The following is an 18,411-nucleotide window of genomic DNA, read 5'->3' on the forward strand; positions in this document are numbered from 1 at the left end:
TTGCCTATCCAGTATTTTTGCTCTCTGTGTGACAGCTAGTGCCTGCTCTGATTTGTGGATGCTTGTGTTTTCCTCTGCCAACTAACTGAGTTTGTGTTGAAAAGTATGTGAATCTCTGGAGCTTGTCTGAACTGGAATCAGTAATGCATGAAACACAATTAGACAACCTGTGCATTCAGAGAAACTTCGTAATTTGGAATTGTAAAGGTTACAGGTTCTGCATTACTACAAAGATCGTGTCTCCCTATCAGATGAGACCCAAGGAATTAAATTTTTGTCATTCAACTGCTGTTCATTTTTTGCTTTGCAAAATAAGTGTGTGGGAAGACTGGAAAACAGGACCAAAGTGTTTCAGAGTAGGAGGAAGAATATTCTTGTATAAAACATATGTAAGATTTGGAGAGGGGGTGAGAACAGAACACACAGTTTACTCTGCTAACAAAATAAGTGACAGTCTCAGAACTCACTTGTCATTCCGTCCTCATGAAGATGATTTTTTGGTCCCAAGCAAGGGCAGTACATTTTAGCTCCTTGTTACTCAGGATCAGCTCAGATGACTGGTTCTCCTGTCTGAAAAGGTCTGCTTTCAGTGCTTCCTGTGTTGTTACACCAGCTCAAACCAGCCTCTGCATCTGTTTCTCATGATCACTTTCTATTGTGTCTCAACACCAGAAGTTTCAAAGCCACAAGAAAAGTGCCTGCTAGCTTTGAAGAAAAAGAAGTGCCTGCAGTTTGAGTATGTGTGCAAGAGCAGCAAACACCTGAAAAAAAGACTAGGCACCATGTCAGGTGTGGAGGTTAGGAGCCTGTTCCTTAATACAGCCAGGGATGTTAGATCTGTAAACTGTAGCATTTGGAGTTTTCAGTTATGTGAAACTTGTATGTATCCCCTAGTGCAGTAGAGATTTTCTCTTCCCTTGAGGGTATATGACCTTTTGAATGGGACAGTAATATCCTGCTACATAAAGATGGCTCCTTCCCTTTCAGTGGATTTTGGTGAAAGATGTCTTTAGAAGCCAGAAGTTCAGTCTTTCCAGGATAGGCTGATAAATAACGGTTTGTATCTTCACTTGGGCGATTAAAATTCTACCTGTTAAGCTGTTGAATAAGTTTAGATTGCAATCTTGAGATTTTGTTTCCCTTACAAGTGTACCGTGTATCCTTACTGAAATGGAACTTGCAGTTGTGGTGGCATTTCAGAGTCAGTGTCATTTGTCTTGATACTTACGAGATAGGCTACAAACTTTTCATTAAACCCTTGCTTTAATGCCAGTGTGTGGTCTTGTGTTTGGTATACTTCTGGAACAAAGCCTTCAGCCTGCTTTGTTCATAAGCTTGCAAAAGGCTTGAGGCAGAACAGTTGGAGAAGTTGGGTCTCATAGTTATTAGGGTGCTTTTCCTTCTCCAGAACACATGTCTGCTGGCTGCATGCATGCAAGTAGACTTTTTACATTTTGTTCCCCTTGTGGTGGTTTGTCCTCTGATCTTTACATCTGGGAGGAAGGTGTGGTAGGTGGAGTTTGCCTGTTTTCCAAGCAGAAAGGCTTCTGAATACTTAAGTTACTTCCAGCAACTGTAAGCTAGCCTCCGTCTCAACAGTTTGAGATCGCTGTGAGCATGTACTCTCTTTCAGTGGTTGTCTTCTGAAGTAATTATCCAATTTAAATGCCTACTTTCTCTTCCATCTGTCATTCCTCTCTGTCCATTCTACTTGTGTTGAATTCTTCCTAGCAGGCTGCCCAGCTATATTACCTACAGAATAACAGCTGTGAGTTAAAAATTCCTGTTTCTTCTAGATTGTAGCTTTTCCAGCTAAAATGTTATACCTTCAAGAGCCGGGTGTATGAAAACAAAGTGCATGATCTTTTAATCGGATTCTGAGCCCCTCTTTTTCCTCAGATTGACTATGGAGTCAGATGTGCCTCTTACCAAACATTCTTTCCAAAACTAGTTGACTTTGATTATTCTGAATATCTGCTGACCTAGCTGGGAATTTTGTTTATCATATATAAGTATGCTAATTGAAGTAATTGAGTGCCATAAAAGCTGAGTAATTGAGATTCCTTCTCAAGAACAGCAGGAAGTTTAGTAGTTGTGCTTTGATTTTGCCTGTCAAGTTTGATGTCTTGCATAGCCTTGGGTTTTGAAGGCAACAGTGGTGGACATGAACATGTAGAAATAACCCTAGCCACTGCCTTTTAAATTTGGCCATTTGTCAGCTAATCATGACGGTTTTGTTAAGGGTGTGTGTGAGGTGTGTAATCCTGAGTTAGATTTGATCAGAACTCAAAATCTGAGTGGTAGCCACCGAGTAGCAGCAGGACAATATAAATTTTCCTTCTGTACACAGGCATACGGTCCCTGCAGCCTTATGGAAGAATGCCCGAGGGAAGGACCAGTTGTGGTTTGAAGATGCTTTGGGTTCCAGCCATCCTGTAATCCTTTACTTGCACGGCAATGCGGGAACAAGGTGAGGCACAAAACAGTGGTGGCTTTGTTTCATGCTGTGTTTTCCTGGCTTGCCACAGCTTTGACACATTGGTAAGAAAGATGGGGACAAACTTTATAGTAGGGCCTGTAGCAATAGGACAAGGGGCAATGGTTTTAAACTAAAAGAGGGTAGATTTAGACCAGATCTGAAGAAGCGTGTTTTTACAATGAGGGTGGTGAAGCACTGGCACAGGTTGCCCAGAGAGGTGATAGATGCCCCATCCTTGGAAACATTCAAGGTCAGGTTTGATGTGGCGCTCTGGCAACCTCATCTAGTTGAAGATGTCCCTGCTTATTGGGGGTTGGATTAGATGACCTTTAAAGGTCTCTTTCAACCCAAACTATTCTATGATTCTGTGATTAAAACAAAAAAGTATCTAAAAGCAGTTTGGTGCTTTCCCTTTCTTTTAAAAGGAAAGTGTGTATTAAGAAATGGTGCCTCTCCATTTATTGAATGTTGGAATAGGTTTATTGCAGTTATCAGAAATATCTGTATTGTAGTTTATCTTGAATTGCCTGCTAGAAGCCAAGAGGCTGTAACACTTGCTAGATCAGGTAGGGAGAAGTACTTTTCGGTGTAGTGATCTCTGAATCAAGACACGGGACAGTATTAGTGCTTCTGTATATGTGATTGATGTGCATTAAATAAACTTTTCAGTTCCTTTTGTGAGCTTATTTTAGTAGTTAACACATTCTGAGGGAAGGAAAATCAGAAGGAAAGAGAAAGGTAACGTGCTGGTTTCATTTAAGTGTTGCATACATACAGGACATTTGTCTGGAATAAGAGCATTTCTAAAATTTGTATTTTTATAGTTGACCATGTGTATCAGCTAAAGTAGTAGGTTGCTTCTCTATGCTTTGTTGCTGGATGCTAAAAACCATTAGAACAGTGTGAAACTTTCTGGACGTTTCTCAGAATCATGTTCTTACTGCCACATCTCTGCATGATACAGTGCTTTAGTTCATTTATTAGAACATGTTTTCTTTCTTACTAATCTGCATCTTACAAAGCGTATCAGCCCCTTTCCAAGTTTTGAGTGCCAGTGCATGTTCTTTTGAAGCTGATGTCTGCTCAAAGGTATCTGCAAGAGCAGAAACATTGCAGAAATAAAAGTTCTATGATGCAAAGCAAAGAAACTTTAACTGTGCTGGTAGTGAAGTTTTCCTAGCCTTTACATTGCAGGAATGTTGCCCTTTTTCACCTAAATTTTTGTTTTAGCAGTGTTTTCTTTTGGTACAAGGGCATGTTGTGGAATATGCATGCTGTGAGCCAGGAAATGCATGAACAAATGGGTTTTTGGAAACAGACCTTGTTTCCTTGTGCTGATGTATTACAAGGTTTAATCAAATTGTTGCATTATTTTTCAAATACTGCTTCGCTTGGTTTTCTTGCCTTTGGTGTAGCAAATGATACTAATGGAAGCTATTCTGCAGCTTAATGGTGGTAATTTGGGACCGGTATCTTTGTTATGTGTATATTGATTAGATTTAAATCTTGGCTCCCTCAGGTGCCACTGTGATGAAGGAATGAGATACGGATCGATTATGTATTTTGCATTTTGATTTACTCTGTGTATTGGAGAAGTTCGAGGTGTATTGGCTTTGCCATTTCAGCTTAAATATATATTGCTGTATGTTTCTACACTGCGTATTCAGTCTCTTGTCAAAGGGCTGCTTTATTGATACAGGCTGCATTAACCATAAGTAAAAGGCACTGCCTCGGCTTTCTGGTTTGCCCGAGTGGTCTGGAACTGAGGCAAAAATGTTATGTTTACTTGATCCCCCTCTGTTGCACTTTGAGGAATGCATGTGAAGGCACCAATGTATGCACGTCAAAGGTGACTATTCAAGCAAATGTATCTTCTTCTTTAGACTTCTATCGTTCAAAATTACTTAGAAGCAACCCCTTGCATTTTGCCCTGAGTGGTTTTGGCTGCATTGGGTATTTTGTAGTACCGTTGGAGCTGACAGCTTTTTGCCAGCAAGTGCATGTGTTCTTAGAGGGAGGTCTGGAAAGTGGCATTTTGATTTAGAGGCTGCACTGACTACACCAGTCATAGTGTGAATGTTTTAGAGTTTTCATATGAATGCTAGAGTAAATCTACTTTTACATCAAGAGTAGACTAAAGTTTGGGTTAGCCATATCATGTTGTGGATATATTTTAAAGCATGTAATGGCACATTCACACTCCTTTCCATTTTATTGACCAGATTCCAGTTTATCAAAAAACCCCAAAACATTAAAGCAGATTCTTCCCCTGGACTTAATTGTAGTGTTCAGTTCTGGTTTTCTCTGCTCAGTCTTTTGCTCATGTCTTTTCTGCCTCTGTGCTTGGAGCCAGGTGAGAAAATCCAGGGGCCAGCTGCTTGGGTTAATGTGGTGAGTTCTGCTGAGAGCATCACACCTTGGAGAGCAGGGTTTACTGGCTGGGGAAGCACTGGTGGCAGGAATTGCAAGGTCTGCAAAGCCAACAGGGATACGCTGTTTTGCATGTATTATGGCTTTTTTTTCCCAAAGGTAGGAGGGTGGCTTGAAAAGTTTGTCTTTACCTGCTGCGATAAGAGGTTTATAGGGAGAGGTTGACTTCAAAAGTATGTCCTAGCTCAGCAAAGCCTTGCTGTCTCCTTGAAGCCTGTGAAAAAGCACTTAGTGGTGTTTCTAATGTTTGGCATGTTTGTGTTAAACTGGAAGCCTGAGGCAATTGGGAAGTTCTGTTTCTGGAAGCTTAAATGTTCACATGTGGTTCGTTTTTTTTTGTTTGTTTGTGTATATTTCCCTCCTTCTCTTCATGAATGACTTTTGCAAGAGGAGGGGATCACCGCGTGGAGCTTTACAAGGTAAGTGGCTACCTGTGTTGCCCAAGCAGTTACATTAACACATCAGAAGTGCAGACTTCAGAAGACTGCTCATTACCCGCCTGTTGGCAGTGGGGTGCAGCTTAGGGCTCTCAGTCTCCTCTGGGTATGAAGTGTGTATGGGAAGAGGGGTCTGTAAGCCGTGAGCACACTTCCCCATATTAGAAGATATTTGAAAGGCCTTTTACTTGCTGATGTTAACTGTCAGCTCCAACTCAGCTGACCAGGTTCTTTGCCAGGAATACTTTCATAACACAGTTTATAGGGAAAAATATTATATTTAATCACAGCCATAATTTGATTTATTATACTAGTATACTAATTTAAGGTACCATTTAAGAGTATTCTTTGATGTGTTACCAGTCTGTATATACTCACAATCATGAAATAGAATATTTTCAGTTGGAAGGGACCTACAATGATGATTTAGTCCAACTGCCTGACCAATTCAGGGCTGACCAAAAGTTAAAGCATGTTAAGGGCATTTTAAATGCCTTTTAAACAATGGCAGGCTTGGGGGATGGACTGCCTCTTTCGGAAGCCCATTCCAGTGTTTAATCACGCTCTTGGTAAAGAAATGTTTCCTAATGTCCAAGTTAAACATCCCCTGGCGCAGCTTTGAACCATTCCTACATGTCTTATCACTGGATACCGGGGAGGAGAGCTCAGCATCTCCCTCTCTACTTCCCCTCTCCAGGAAGCTGTATAGAGCAATGAAGTCACCCATCAGCTTCCTTTTTCCCAAACTAGTCAAACTTAAAGCCTTTAGCTGCTCCACACAGGATGCTCCTTCCAGCCCTTTCGCCAACTTTGTTACCCTCCTCTGGACACATTTAAGTCCCTTCGCATCCTTCTAAAATCGTGGGGCCCAGGACTGCACTCAGTACTCAAGGTGAGGATGCACCAATACTGAATGCAGCGGGATAATTGCCTCTTTTGACTGTCTGGTGGTGCTGTGTTTGCACTCAGAATGTGGTTTTCCCTCTTGGCTGCCAGGGCACACTGCTCACTTGTAGTGAGCCTGCTACCAACCAGCACCCCGGGATCCCTTTCTGCAAGGCTGCTCTGTAGCTACTCCCCTCCCAGTTTGTACTTGTGGCCAGCATGACTGTGTCATAGGTGCAGAATCCATATTTTAGACTTGTTAAATTTAATCTCATTAATTGTTGGCCAACGCTTCAATCTGTTTAGATCCCTCTGCAAGGCTTCTTGTCGCTGAAGGGAGTCAAGTCTGGTGTCATCAGCAAACTGGCTAATGATGCACTCAACTCCTGCATCCAGATCATTGATAAGTCTGTTGACCAGAACTGCTTCCTTGCTGCTTTTGGCTGTGCTGAGCAGTAGGATTTGGGGGTAGGGCTGTGCTTTGGGTCTTAGACTTGGATTAAGGAAAGCTGGAGGCCTCTCTGGTGGGCTGGACCAGTATGAGGTGCAGGTCAGACTGATGGTCCGAGGAGGTAAATAGAGGGAGAACCAGGTGCTGAAGGGCTGTCTGCAGGAAGGGGGGGGTGGGTGGGGTGGGGAAGGTGAATATTCAGGTGGAAGAAGGCAGAGCTGCAGAGCTGCCATGGGGACAGTGACCTGGGGTGAGCAGCAATGCTCCTCTGCTGCAGGGGTAGGTTGCCAGAGTGAGGGGGTTACCAACCCTAACAACACAGCTGCAAAGCATACATGAGTGCAAACAAAAGAAATCTATGATGGAGATCAAAAAGAAAAAAAAATGTTTGAGTTGAGAACATTATCAGTTAATTATTTATCAGCAATTAAGCAGACAGAAGTTGAAGGAACAGTTGAATAATAAAGTTTGTAGTGGAACTGGGATACAGTTGGCTTTGAAAATGAAACATTAGTCCTGTGTGCATGATTGCAATGGATGTGTTAAACTTGGCATATTTTTTAAGAAGAAACAGGGGATGGTAAAAGTCTGGTTTAAAATGTAACAGCTGCTAATTAAAAGTGCATTTATTTGTTATTAAGAAGAGACGTTGCCAATGCAGCCAACACATAAACATGTATAGAAGATAGGTAAACTGTCAACAGGTTAAAATAATTTTTTAATTGCCTGGAAAAGACTAGCTTGCATGAGATACTAGCAGTAAAATAGCACTGTAAAAGCTGAAAACCAGACTTTGCAAGAAGGAACTTCGGGTGCTACATGTCCAGTCAGGGGGTCCATTAGGTAAGTGAGCATATTAAAAAATGGTATATAGTGATTCTGATGGAAACAGCTGTCCTGCAGCACCTAATTTGTTAATTAATATTTTACCTGATTATTCTGCTCTTGTTACCTGGGTTGCAGTGGTATTCTATACTGTGCTGTTGTATATACATAACGACGTCTCTCTGTGATGTTGGCATAGTTATTTGCAAGAGGATGTTGGAAGAAATGGTAACATGTGAGTGCAGATGCTGGAGTGGAACAACTGCATAAGGCCCTGTGAAGGGCCTTTGCTCTGAAGTGCACACAGTATGGACCTTGTCACCTCCAAGGGAACCCCACTGAAGGATCTGGAGCCAAAGAAAGAGAAACAGGAATTGCTTAAGAGAGCTGAACAGCAAAAATCAAAGAAGCTCTGAGTGACTTTGAAGCTGTTGCAGTTGCATCTGCTAATATAAATGCCAAATAACTGTTAGTGGGAAAATGGCATTAAAAAAGGGTAGTAGAATAGCATAACCCTATGGCTAGTGCCAAGAAATAACACAACTGAGTGCAGCAAGGGTGAACATGATGTAACATGTTATTGTGTGTGTGGGAAGCAGAAAGCAGCAGAGCAAACTGTGATACATACGTGAAGTTACTGGCTTTACATCTTCAGATGACCATTTAGATCTGAGTGGGACAATGGAGATGCTTTCTCAATTTCCAGTCAGGTGTCAGTTGTCAGTGTAAGCTCCATTTTTACTTGTATGCATCACTGTGTGCCCCCAAATTATAGTAAATTGTCTAATTGTTTATAACTCCACCCAATATCTGTCTATGTAAGCCATTAAGGTTAAAATTATACTATTCCTTTAGAAGGTAACGCTCAGCTTACAGGTATCATTGCAGTTGTATGCTGCGATAGTCCTAGTACCACTAGGTGTGTCATTTAAAAAATTGCAACAAATACTAACCCAGCTGTTAACACTGGAAGTCCAGCTTGTGGTGCAGTGAGCCCTGAAGGTAGTGAATGTTACGCAACCAGCAGGTACCCGATTTGCCGCGGCACTGTGCTGTCCAAACCACCAAGCACTGCTCTGGCCTGCAGTGACCTCGAGAATGGTGTCCTGCCATTGCAGGGGTTTTGAATTTGTCTTTGCATCCTGTAGTTGTCATCTTCATAGCAATTTTAGTCTTTGCGCGAGCTGCATTGGCTGTAAAATCAAGCATGCAGCAACTGAGTAATGGCAGTACATTACAGTGAAGACCTATGTACTGCCCTCAGACCTGTGCCGGCTATCAGGAGGCACACTGGCAGGGTAAACACTCAGAGAAAATCCATTGCTTGATCCTGGTGAGAAGCCTTGAGCCACAGGAGGGTCTGCAGTATCCTAGCTGGGCTAGTGAGTGATAGCCTGCAGTTGGTGGACTGTCAAAAAGCAAAACTGCAGCCTTGTGACCCAGTGTGTATAGGATTACCACAGCTGGTTAGATGGCTGAGGCTTGTAAGGCTTCTTCTGACCTTGCTTTGGAGCACCCAGGTGCACTGTTTTGAGCTTGTTTAGCCATAAAAGCAATTGTCTAACAAACAGGTGGCCACTGGCTAGCTGGTTTTACTTTTGCTGAGCTTTGTATAAATACACGGCATAGCTATATCTACGCTACAGATAGTAACACTTCACATGCAGATAGTGTTGTAGAGAAAACCGCTGTAATGTTTTTGTGTACAAGTTACAGATACAGTTACTCCGTGTCAAAGGAAACACTGATGGCACCCAGCATAGTGTAGAGGAGCACAGGCCTGGTATGACAGCAGCAACTCTGGAGCAGGGGACACAGGGGGCATTGCAGAGGAGCGCAGTTATGAGTGTGCATGGAGCAAGGCACAGGCTGACTCCAGATGGCCCTGGGCTGTTCACAACCTGCCAGTGGTCAGCTAAAGAGATGCAGACTTGGGAGCTGAGCAAAAATGGGTTTAGAGGTAACGAAGACAATGTGTCCAATGTATGTTGAACATGCCCTGTAAAGTGTGATTTCATGTTACATCCCAGATCAGACCAGTGAAGAGAAAGAAACATCCAGTGCGTGTCTGAAATGGATGAAAACTAGCCCTGGATGGATCCTAGAGGGAAGTGGGAGAAACCATCACAGTCCCCTCAGCAAAGGAGCTGAGTAGCCACCTTAACTGAATAACCCCTCTTTTCCATGTTATCCTCTTTTTCTCCCCCGCCCCCTTTTTTTTTTAATGTACTAATTGAGAACTGAACGTAATTGTTCAGGTTATCAAGATTTCAATTACACTAGAAATAGTTTTGGTTTTACATACGAGATGATTTCCTTTTGCCCGTTAGAAGGTTTAGAATATAGTGTAATACTGAGATTGCTTTTTTTAGTCATGTATCATGTGAAAGCAACAACATTTTAATCTTTTTCTGACTTTTTGTTGTTTTTTTTAATCTACTGTAGACCTGTTTGGTTTGTACTGAGCAATGGTAGCTTGGAATGCTAGCACTGTGTTTACCAAGGCACTTTTCCCAAGCATGTTGATCTAACATTTCACTTGCTTTTAACAGATTTTGTTAGGATTACCATTGACTGCAACTTAAATCTTTGTGACAGAGCAATTGCATGCTTTGGATGTATATGTTTAAGCCTTCTGAGACCTGAAGCGGGCTCTTACATGTTATGTTAACATTCGTGCCATTTTGAATAACGTAAATTGAAGCAGTTGTACTGTTTCACTGGAAAACCTGAACATGTTTGTAGGGGAAACAGGATATTTGTGGATCCTAAGGCCAAAGTTGTTAAAGGAAGAATCAATGTCTAAAATAGCCCGATACAAGGTCTAGGAAACAAATGGAGTAAAATCAGCAGGCTGAGAATAACTAGTGTTTTGAAAAGCCCAGTGCCTGCTACACTAAAAAGCTGTAAGTTGTCACTCTACCATGTCAGGCTGATAATGCTATAAATTGGATCCCTGCACCTTGGCCTGAGGCAGAAGCTGTGCAAGTCTCTGAGATGATTTTCTGCATGTTTCTCTGCCCTCTAGGTTCTCAGCTCCCTCGGGTACCATGTGGTCACGTTTGATTATCGAGGTATGTGGGCTTCTTTTATTATGAAACACTTTTAAATATCTCTTTCTGTAGAAGCAACAAAGAAGTTGCTCTTTTTTTTGGATCTCAGTGGAGCTGTTGATTTATAAATACTTGCTGCCAGCTAATTAGGTGTGGTTATTGCTTCTTTTTTTCGTCATGGGTATCCAAAGGACTTCCAGAAATTTCTTTCCAGTGCCTTCCTGTGTAGCACAGCTTCTTGATGTCCGGCTCTGTGGATTGGCTTCTATCTGCCCTCATGCAGAGGGCTGGCTAATTTGGCAGCTACAGAGCAGAGGGTGAGCCAGGCATGTAAACTGTCACAGCATCCAGTTAAGGCATCCTCCAGGTGGCAAACTTGCCTATATGTAGTCTTTTTGATAAGATCTAATTGACTTTCCTGAGGTCTCACAGAGAACTGAAGCTGCACTTCTTTTTTAAAAGCCGATAGGTAAGACACAGAGAAAATGACTTGCTGACAGTTGGTAATGTCCTTGGCAGAAGTCGTGACTGTTTTACAACTCTGTGCCACCAGCAGTCATGCATCTGCTGCTCTTTTTCTCCCTTCTTAGTACTTAAGCCATGCTGCAGTGTAATGCCACTGGAGATCCAGGAAAGCAATTAATCTGTTGTGTTTTTATCAAGAAGACATCCGGGAGAGGTTTATTTGTAGAAGCTTGCCCTGTTTTTCAGTCCTGCTGGCAGCTGCTTTTCTGGCTGCTTATTAGGTATCAGAAGGGATGTGGGATGCTTGCTGCTTAATGTAAGGTGTGTAGACATGCTGCAATAGCGATAGAGCCAAAACAGTCAGGAGTCAGTGGAAAATTGCTTGAGGGCATTGATCGAACAGCATGGACAAACTGATGTTATAACAGTTTTGTGAAATGTGCTCGGTTTTTTGACCCTAAGCATCCAGTTCTGCTGCTGCTAGACACTCCACTGACAAATTAGTTACACACATGCAAAAGCAACTAAGGTTTGGGAGCTGAGCTGTTGCAGATGGTTATGTGCAAGCACACAGTGTGGCAGTGTTTGAGATCCAGCTTTTATTTTTGTTGTTGACTAAATCCACAAAAACTCCTTGGCAGGCAGCAGTTACCTTGTTTAAATGACTGCAGATCAGTCAGGACTTTCAGCCCCAATTGTAGAGGTGCACAGTGAAATAAGCAGAAACTGTCCATGTCTTGGGTCCCTTTGCAGTTGTGGATGGGTCTGCATGGGAAAAGCTGGCTGGCTTTGACCAGTTTGTACAATTATCAGAGGGGCTATTTGTTTTTCAGGCTGGGGTGATTCGATAGGCAGCCCGTCAGAGAGGGGAATGACCTACGACGCCCTTCATGTCTTTGACTGGATAAAAGCAAGAAGTGGAGACAACCCTGTCTATGTATGGGGACACTCCTTGGGCACAGGGTAAGCATCTAATCTCAGCGGGACTTAGCAGCGTCTGAAAAACACTAAACAACTGACCTTGAATGAAGGTGCTGTTTGCCATTGTCCCCAGGCTGTCTTGGCTTTGAGTCTGTGGCATAATTGCTACAGATTAGCTTCCCCTTTGCTCTCTACAGTGGGAGGAGGGCTACAGTGAATGACTATGCAGGAATTGATCTTGAACTTCTGTTGCCCAGAAGGTTATGCTCAAAAAAAGACAGAGTTATATAATGCAGATTGACCGAGTGGTGCTGCACTGATGTCTTCTGGTGAACCTCTGTGTCCTTCAGAGCAGAACAGGCTTCTCTGGTACTCTGAAAGAGTATTTTGGACCAGCTGCACGTGTACGTGAATTGCCCTTAAAAAACGTTTTCCTCCTGTCCCAACAACCATGCTGTGTGTAATCTTGCACGTGCCTGCATGACTACGCTGTTGGCCATCTGCGACATATGTGATCATGCCTGGCACAGGGAAGTTCAGTGTCAGGTGTTTTTAATTTTCCTTTCCATTGCTGTCTGGAGGTGGGTCGTGTTCAGTAGGCCCACAGCATGTACTCTTACACCCTTGATCTGCGGAGGAGCAGAGGGCAGACACAAGAGTGACTTTTGAGTTGTGCTGTGTGCAGATTGAACTGTTTTGAGACCACAACAGCTTGCCTTGCTGTCCAACAAATGTGTTGCTTGGACATGGAGGTATTTCAGGATAGTGTCTCTTCGTTGTTGTGATACTAAACATCATGCTTTGCTTGTAAGAAGGCAAAGACTTTGGCTCTTCCTCTATATTTTTGCTATGTCCAGGTTCCCTTGTTGGGTCAGAGTGTGTTCATGATATTTCCCAGTGCACTGCAATCTGAGTGGCCTGGGAGTCTGGTCCCCAGCTGAGTTCCCTGGTGACTGTAGCCAGCCTAGAGTTTGAGGTTTTTGAAATATACTGTGCTTGGAGGATTCAGCAACTTTGGAACTATCCCTGTCCCATTAGGGAGGTACATGAGGGAGACCTTGCTGCTTTCTGACCCAGCTATGGAAGCTCTTTGCAATGTCACCCTGGGACACTGCGCGCCAGCTGCCTGGAACACAGCACCCCTCTGCCCATACTCCTGCATTCCCTCTTTCTTGCTCAGCCTTTGTGGTCTTGGGATAAGAGGCTATGTCACACTGCTGCAGATCTGCTGGGAGCCTGAGAGCCACCTTAAAGGAGGTTCTTCTAAGTGTGCTGTTTCTTTGGACTTGTTTGCTTACCTAAGTGCTGTCACCTGATGCCATTTGAGACAGCTGGGGTATGGGAGACCTGTGAGAGCCCAAGCCATTGTGGGCTGGCTGTCCAGACCTCAGACAGTGAGAGGGGTCGACATTATGGCAGTTGAGTTGTACCTCTGCCACCTACTACTGCTAGAGCTTGGTGCTTTGCAGAGGGCCTGCGCCAGATTAAATGCTCATTGTTCTTCTTTACAGGGTTGCAACAAATCTTGTGAGGCGCCTTTGTGAGAGAGGTAAGTCTGGCGGGTGGGTGCTCTTCCCACCCAGCCCGGGTCCTGCTGGCATCCCAGATTTCCACATAAGTTTGCGGTTGTGACAAGGCTGTTCTTGGCACACCATGTTGGCAGCTGCTCTTATAAGGCAGATGCTGACCTTGCTGGCTCTCTGTCTGCACCCCTGCATTTCAGCACATTGCCTTTGGCTTTTCAGAAACGCCCCCGGATGCCCTGATCCTGGAATCTCCATTCACGAACATACGGGAGGAGGCGCGAAGTCACCCCTTTTCTGTGGCAAGTACACAGTGGCTCTCACACTAGTGACTTGTAACTGTATGCTTAGAAATTAACCTTCAGATGTGATGTAACTGACCTAACTGCATGACTTGTGGGGCAGCAGTGATACTTATAAGCGTCAGGGGCAAAGAGCTGCACTTAAGGCAGCTCCTGGGAACACAGTACAGTAAGCAGTACCAGAGCCATGTGTGAAGCCTGCTCAAAGAAAACAGAAACCGTGATCAGAAGGGGCAGTAAATATAGAGGGGAATATAGATTCTGCTCTCAGCAATGGGCAGCCCTTTCCTTTTGTGTTGTAGCTTCTTTGTTGCAGGAGGCTATTCTGTGGGCTGCAAGCAAAGCGATGGCAAAGCTGGCCTTTTCATGGTCACTGCCCCATCCATGTGGCCTCTTTGTGCTTGCATGGTTTCCCTGATGAGTTCATTCTGATGTGGCCATCTCTTCCATCTGGCATGGCTGTGAGTTGGCTTTGAGCTGGGCAGACACCAGACTGGGTGTTGGATGTGGCCCGGTTGGTGAGTTGCCCTGGGATAAACCCCTCTTTCAGGAAGACTGTTGCCAGCAACAGCACGATACATAGAGAGCTGGACCATACAAGCATCTAGAGAGCCTGCTCCTGAGCAGGCTGATGAGATGGGCCTGAAACAGGAGAGGAAAAATAATGCTGGTGGAAACATGGACCATCTCACTGCAGAAAGTGCAGCCAGCAGCTGAGGGATGTTACTGGGATGGTAGTGACCTGCCCCGTTACTGCTGTTTGTATAACTGTCCTGCTGGTGCCTGCCACTAACTCAAATTTTTCCTCTCAGATATACAGATACTTCCCTGGCTTTGACTGGTTCTTCCTTGACCCCATCACGACAAGTGGAATTAAATTTGCAAATGATGAGAAGTGAGTTCCCTCTTTGTCGGAGTTTCAGCTGTGGCTGCAGTGAGCCATGGCAAGCATCAAGGAGGATAGACATTAGACTGCACTCCTGACTTCTTTTTTTTTTTTTCTTTTTTTTTTTTTTTTTTTTTTTTTTTTTTTGTTACACTTGCTGAAGGGATTTCAGTCACTCTCACAGCCCTAGTACAGCACAGCTTTGCACTGTGGAGCTCTTCCTTTTTTAATTGTTCTTAATAAGGACAGGTGCAAACAACAGAGCACAGACTTCTCAGGGATATGCTGGTTTGGTCCATGGGATTTATGCTTTTCAAATGTACGTTACATGTTAAACAGTATCATTGGGACACTGAAGGTTTGGGAAGATTTCTCTGTTGTACATTTGCATAAGCTACCCTGTGTGTAACAACATGGGGTTTTTTTTTCACTGAGCCTTTCATTCAAGAGCCTGAGCATTTGTGAGTTTGGTTTGCAGTACTGAAACCAAACCAGACCTTGGGAGGATGATGCTGTGCAGCAGGGTGAGGCACTTTTCTCTAGTCTAGGCAGCAAGTAGCTTTTATGAGGATGCCTTTCACTAGTAAATTTTATATAGATCAAATGAATGGTGGTCAGATAATAGGGTTTTCAAGATCTGAACTGCAGTTAATGACCCACAGGACAAGTTTGTCATTGCAGTTTCCTTGAAAGTCAAAGTATGTTGATGGTAGAGAATGATGGGATTGCTCTGAGCTTTTATGGTGTTGTTTTCTCTTTTACAGTGTGAAATACATTTCATGCTCCCTACTCATCCTTCATGCTGAGGATGACCCAGTGGTACCATTTCATCTGGGAAAGAAGGTATACACATGTAGCTCTGCAAACTGATCTGGTGGGAGGAAGCGGTGTGGATAGAATGATATTCCAGCCAGGCAAAAAGTCAGCAGTGGGAAGGTATGTGTAGAAACACATAGACCACAGGGACTACAGATTCTGTGGTGTTGGAGATGGCAAATCAATATGAAACGGAGCTAGAGCTAGCAAAGCTGGTCAAGCCAGGTCCAGCTGCCCAGCTGAGAGGGGTGCTGGTTTGGTAGGGGTGGCTCTGGTTTGGAATGACATGTGTCCCTCACCTGCCTCCCCTTGGACTCAGCTTTACAACATTGCTGCAACGTCACGGAGTTTCCGAGACTACAAGGTGCAGTTTGTTCCATTCCACACAGACCTTGGCTACCGGCACAAGTACATCTACAGGAGTCCAGAGCTACCTCGAATACTGCGGTAACAGCCCAGCTAAACCGGGGTGTCCTCTGGCTTGGGCATGGGGCTGGGGCATGGGGCCTTGGGGCATGCTCTGACATGCTCCCAGGATCTCTCTTAGATGTGTAACAGGTGCCTGTGTTGGGCAGCTCTTCTGGGCAGCTGGATACCCTCTGGTCTCTGGTGTGGCTGAGATCCTTGGGCTGGCTTAGCACAAAGTCAGAGCTCTCCACCTCCCTGCAAAGCAGGTTTTGGGAAGGGAAGGTACGGAAGGCTGGGAGCAGTTCTCCTTTCTGGCTCATCTTTGCTGTAAGCTGCATGCTCTGGAGGAGTTGTTTGCAGAGCAGCTACTTCTGCTTGCCTCTTCTAGTGGGAGCTGCTGATGGGTGAGAACAAAGCTTGGTGCTGTTGCCTGTAGCTGCAAATGCACAAGCCCTGATATTTGCTAGGGGAATGGGAAGACTTGCAGGCTGCAGCATGCCACCAGGGTGTGGGAGAGCTGAGTGTCACTTCTGTGTCATTTCCTTTCCTAGGGAATTCCTCGGAAAATCTGAACATGAGCATCATCACTGAAGACTGGCTGCTTGACAGCAGAGATTTTCCTTTCTTTCCTTCATCTCTGTCTTTCCTCCCCCCTCCCTGTTGGTCAACCTGCCATTATTCTATCCCTGGCACTAGAGGAGGTCAGGGATTCCCATTCTGGTCCTGATGCGTACCCTTGGCAACTCCAGCTCCCGGCATCGACATCCGTGATGGTAGAAGAAAGAAGTTGTTGGCTTCTTTTTTGACATGGATGGATGGGTGGTAACAGCCCAGGAGCCAGTACCAAACGGTGAAAAATGTAAGCACAACAAAGCCTGGCAGATGCAGCGTGGTACCACTGAGGACAGACATTCCTAGGACACGTGTGTCATGACCAAGGGTGTTTCTTTCATTTTTAAACACTGCTGCTGTTTTTGAATCACGTAGAGACTCATTTGTAGGCGAATGGCTTTTGCCGTGTCTTCATACCACAGTTGTCTTGCTTGAGTTTGAGGTGTTCTTTTTCTAGGAAGTACATGTTTTGCCTTTCCTTTTTGCTAAGTGGTTGTATTTACAAATACACAGAAGATACCCAGGTGGTGGGAGAGACTTTTATTTAGCTCTTCAATCACGATGTGTTGCAAGCGTTGGGCTAATCACACACATTTGGAAATAAAATGAAAGATTTTTTTTTTTGTCCTTCCTTTTCAAACATCTGTTTATTGGAAAATGTTAGTGCCCTTTTTTCTGTACCTTTTTCCTTCTGATCATCACTTCTGCTCCCATCCCTGCTATCCTCTGTGGAGGTCCTCCCCTTTTTCACATGCACTTCCTATTAGGACTGAAGTGACTTAGGTAGATGAATTGCAGACTTGGGAGTTTAAGCTGGAAAGTGTGAGATTACTTTTTTGCTTGATCTCCCCCTTCCACAAATGTGGGCCTGGGATATGGGAACGGTTGTCTTCCATTCTCCCTGTGCATACCCAGACAGACATGTGCTTCCTTTGGGTGGGAAAGGCAGGGTTTTTCCTCAGCTACCTTTTAACTCCTTAGGTCAGGTTTTCGAGTTCCTGGTGGCTACACTGTTCCTCTGTAGTTAAAAGCAGGCAGTGGTATGCAGTTCTTGATGCAAAAATAAGTCTGGTGTGTCCCTCCACTTCCCTTCTGTGCTCTGGGCATCCCAGGCACTTCCAGTAGCACTTCTCAGCCCCTCTCACAGCCATGGGTCGGAGCATGTTGTCCGGGAGGCAGAAGGGGAAATGAGCCTCCCCCGCGGGGAGAGGTTCTGGGGGTGCCCTTGCCCTGCTTGGGGCTAGAACAGGGGCTGGTTTATGCCATTAGCAAGCTGCACGCTGAGATGAGAGAGGGTCATACGCTGGCTCTGTGGTGTGCAGCTGGGGACCTGGCCCTGCCCCCATCAGGCTATATAGACAATACCAGGTGCTGTAGGTTTAGTCACTAGTGCTCAGAGTGAATTGTGCTGCCCGAAGAGTCTATTCAGGGGTGTACAGCATAGTGTAAACTGCTCAGCATGTATCCATGTTGTATCTGCAGGCTCATACTAGTTGCAAAGCAGACAGTACCTTGTTCTTGTACTGAGATTCTTCTGCCATAGCGTGGTTGTCCCTGAGGTTTCTGACCCACGATACTCATAAGCTAACTGTGCCACTTAAATTATGTTTGACGCACTTGTATTTATTGCACTGACGGAAGAGAAACACTTACTTGGCTCTGGAGAGTGACGTGCATATTCCAGCTCATGCTGCTGCTGGCAGCTGGCTTGGGGCACAGCGCAGCTCGAGCCGGAGGCTGGCGGGGCTGCCTTCCTCCCACGTGACAGAGCTGAGGGTCCAGCACGGGAACTGCTGGTGTTGGTGATCCCAACACCGCCATTCCCATTAGTAGGCCAGTGATATGTCTGGAAAATTAAACTGAAATGTTTATCTGAAAGTGGTGTAGTTTTAATAAAGGCATTGACTGCTGATCACTT

At 44.5% G+C, this 18,411-nt stretch overlaps 1 protein-coding gene across 3 annotated transcripts in view; it reads left to right on the forward strand.

Moving 5' to 3' along the window:
• ABHD12 (abhydrolase domain containing 12, lysophospholipase) overlaps positions 1-18,408 on the forward strand; it is a 47,180-nt gene extending 28,772 nt beyond the window's left edge. For all 3 annotated transcript variants that reach the window (XM_056356769.1, XM_056356767.1, XM_056356768.1), the window contains 10 exons: positions 2,351-2,470; positions 5,298-5,328; positions 10,536-10,581; positions 11,859-11,988; positions 13,458-13,495; positions 13,692-13,771; positions 14,584-14,666; positions 15,422-15,500; positions 15,793-15,920; positions 16,433-18,408. In XM_056356769.1, coding sequence (XP_056212744.1) covers positions 2,351-2,470; positions 5,298-5,328; positions 10,536-10,581; positions 11,859-11,988; positions 13,458-13,495; positions 13,692-13,771; positions 14,584-14,666; positions 15,422-15,500; positions 15,793-15,920; positions 16,433-16,472 — 775 coding nt within the window. In that variant the 3' untranslated portion in view covers positions 16,473-18,408. The remainder of the gene's footprint in view (positions 1-2,350; positions 2,471-5,297; positions 5,329-10,535; positions 10,582-11,858; positions 11,989-13,457; positions 13,496-13,691; positions 13,772-14,583; positions 14,667-15,421; positions 15,501-15,792; positions 15,921-16,432) is intronic.
• The last annotated feature ends 3 nt before the right edge of the window (positions 18,409-18,411 follow it).

This window comes from Falco biarmicus, chromosome 12, assembly GCF_023638135.1.
Source record: "Falco biarmicus isolate bFalBia1 chromosome 12, bFalBia1.pri, whole genome shotgun sequence".
NCBI classification, from domain to species: Eukaryota; Metazoa; Chordata; class Aves; order Falconiformes; family Falconidae; genus Falco; species Falco biarmicus.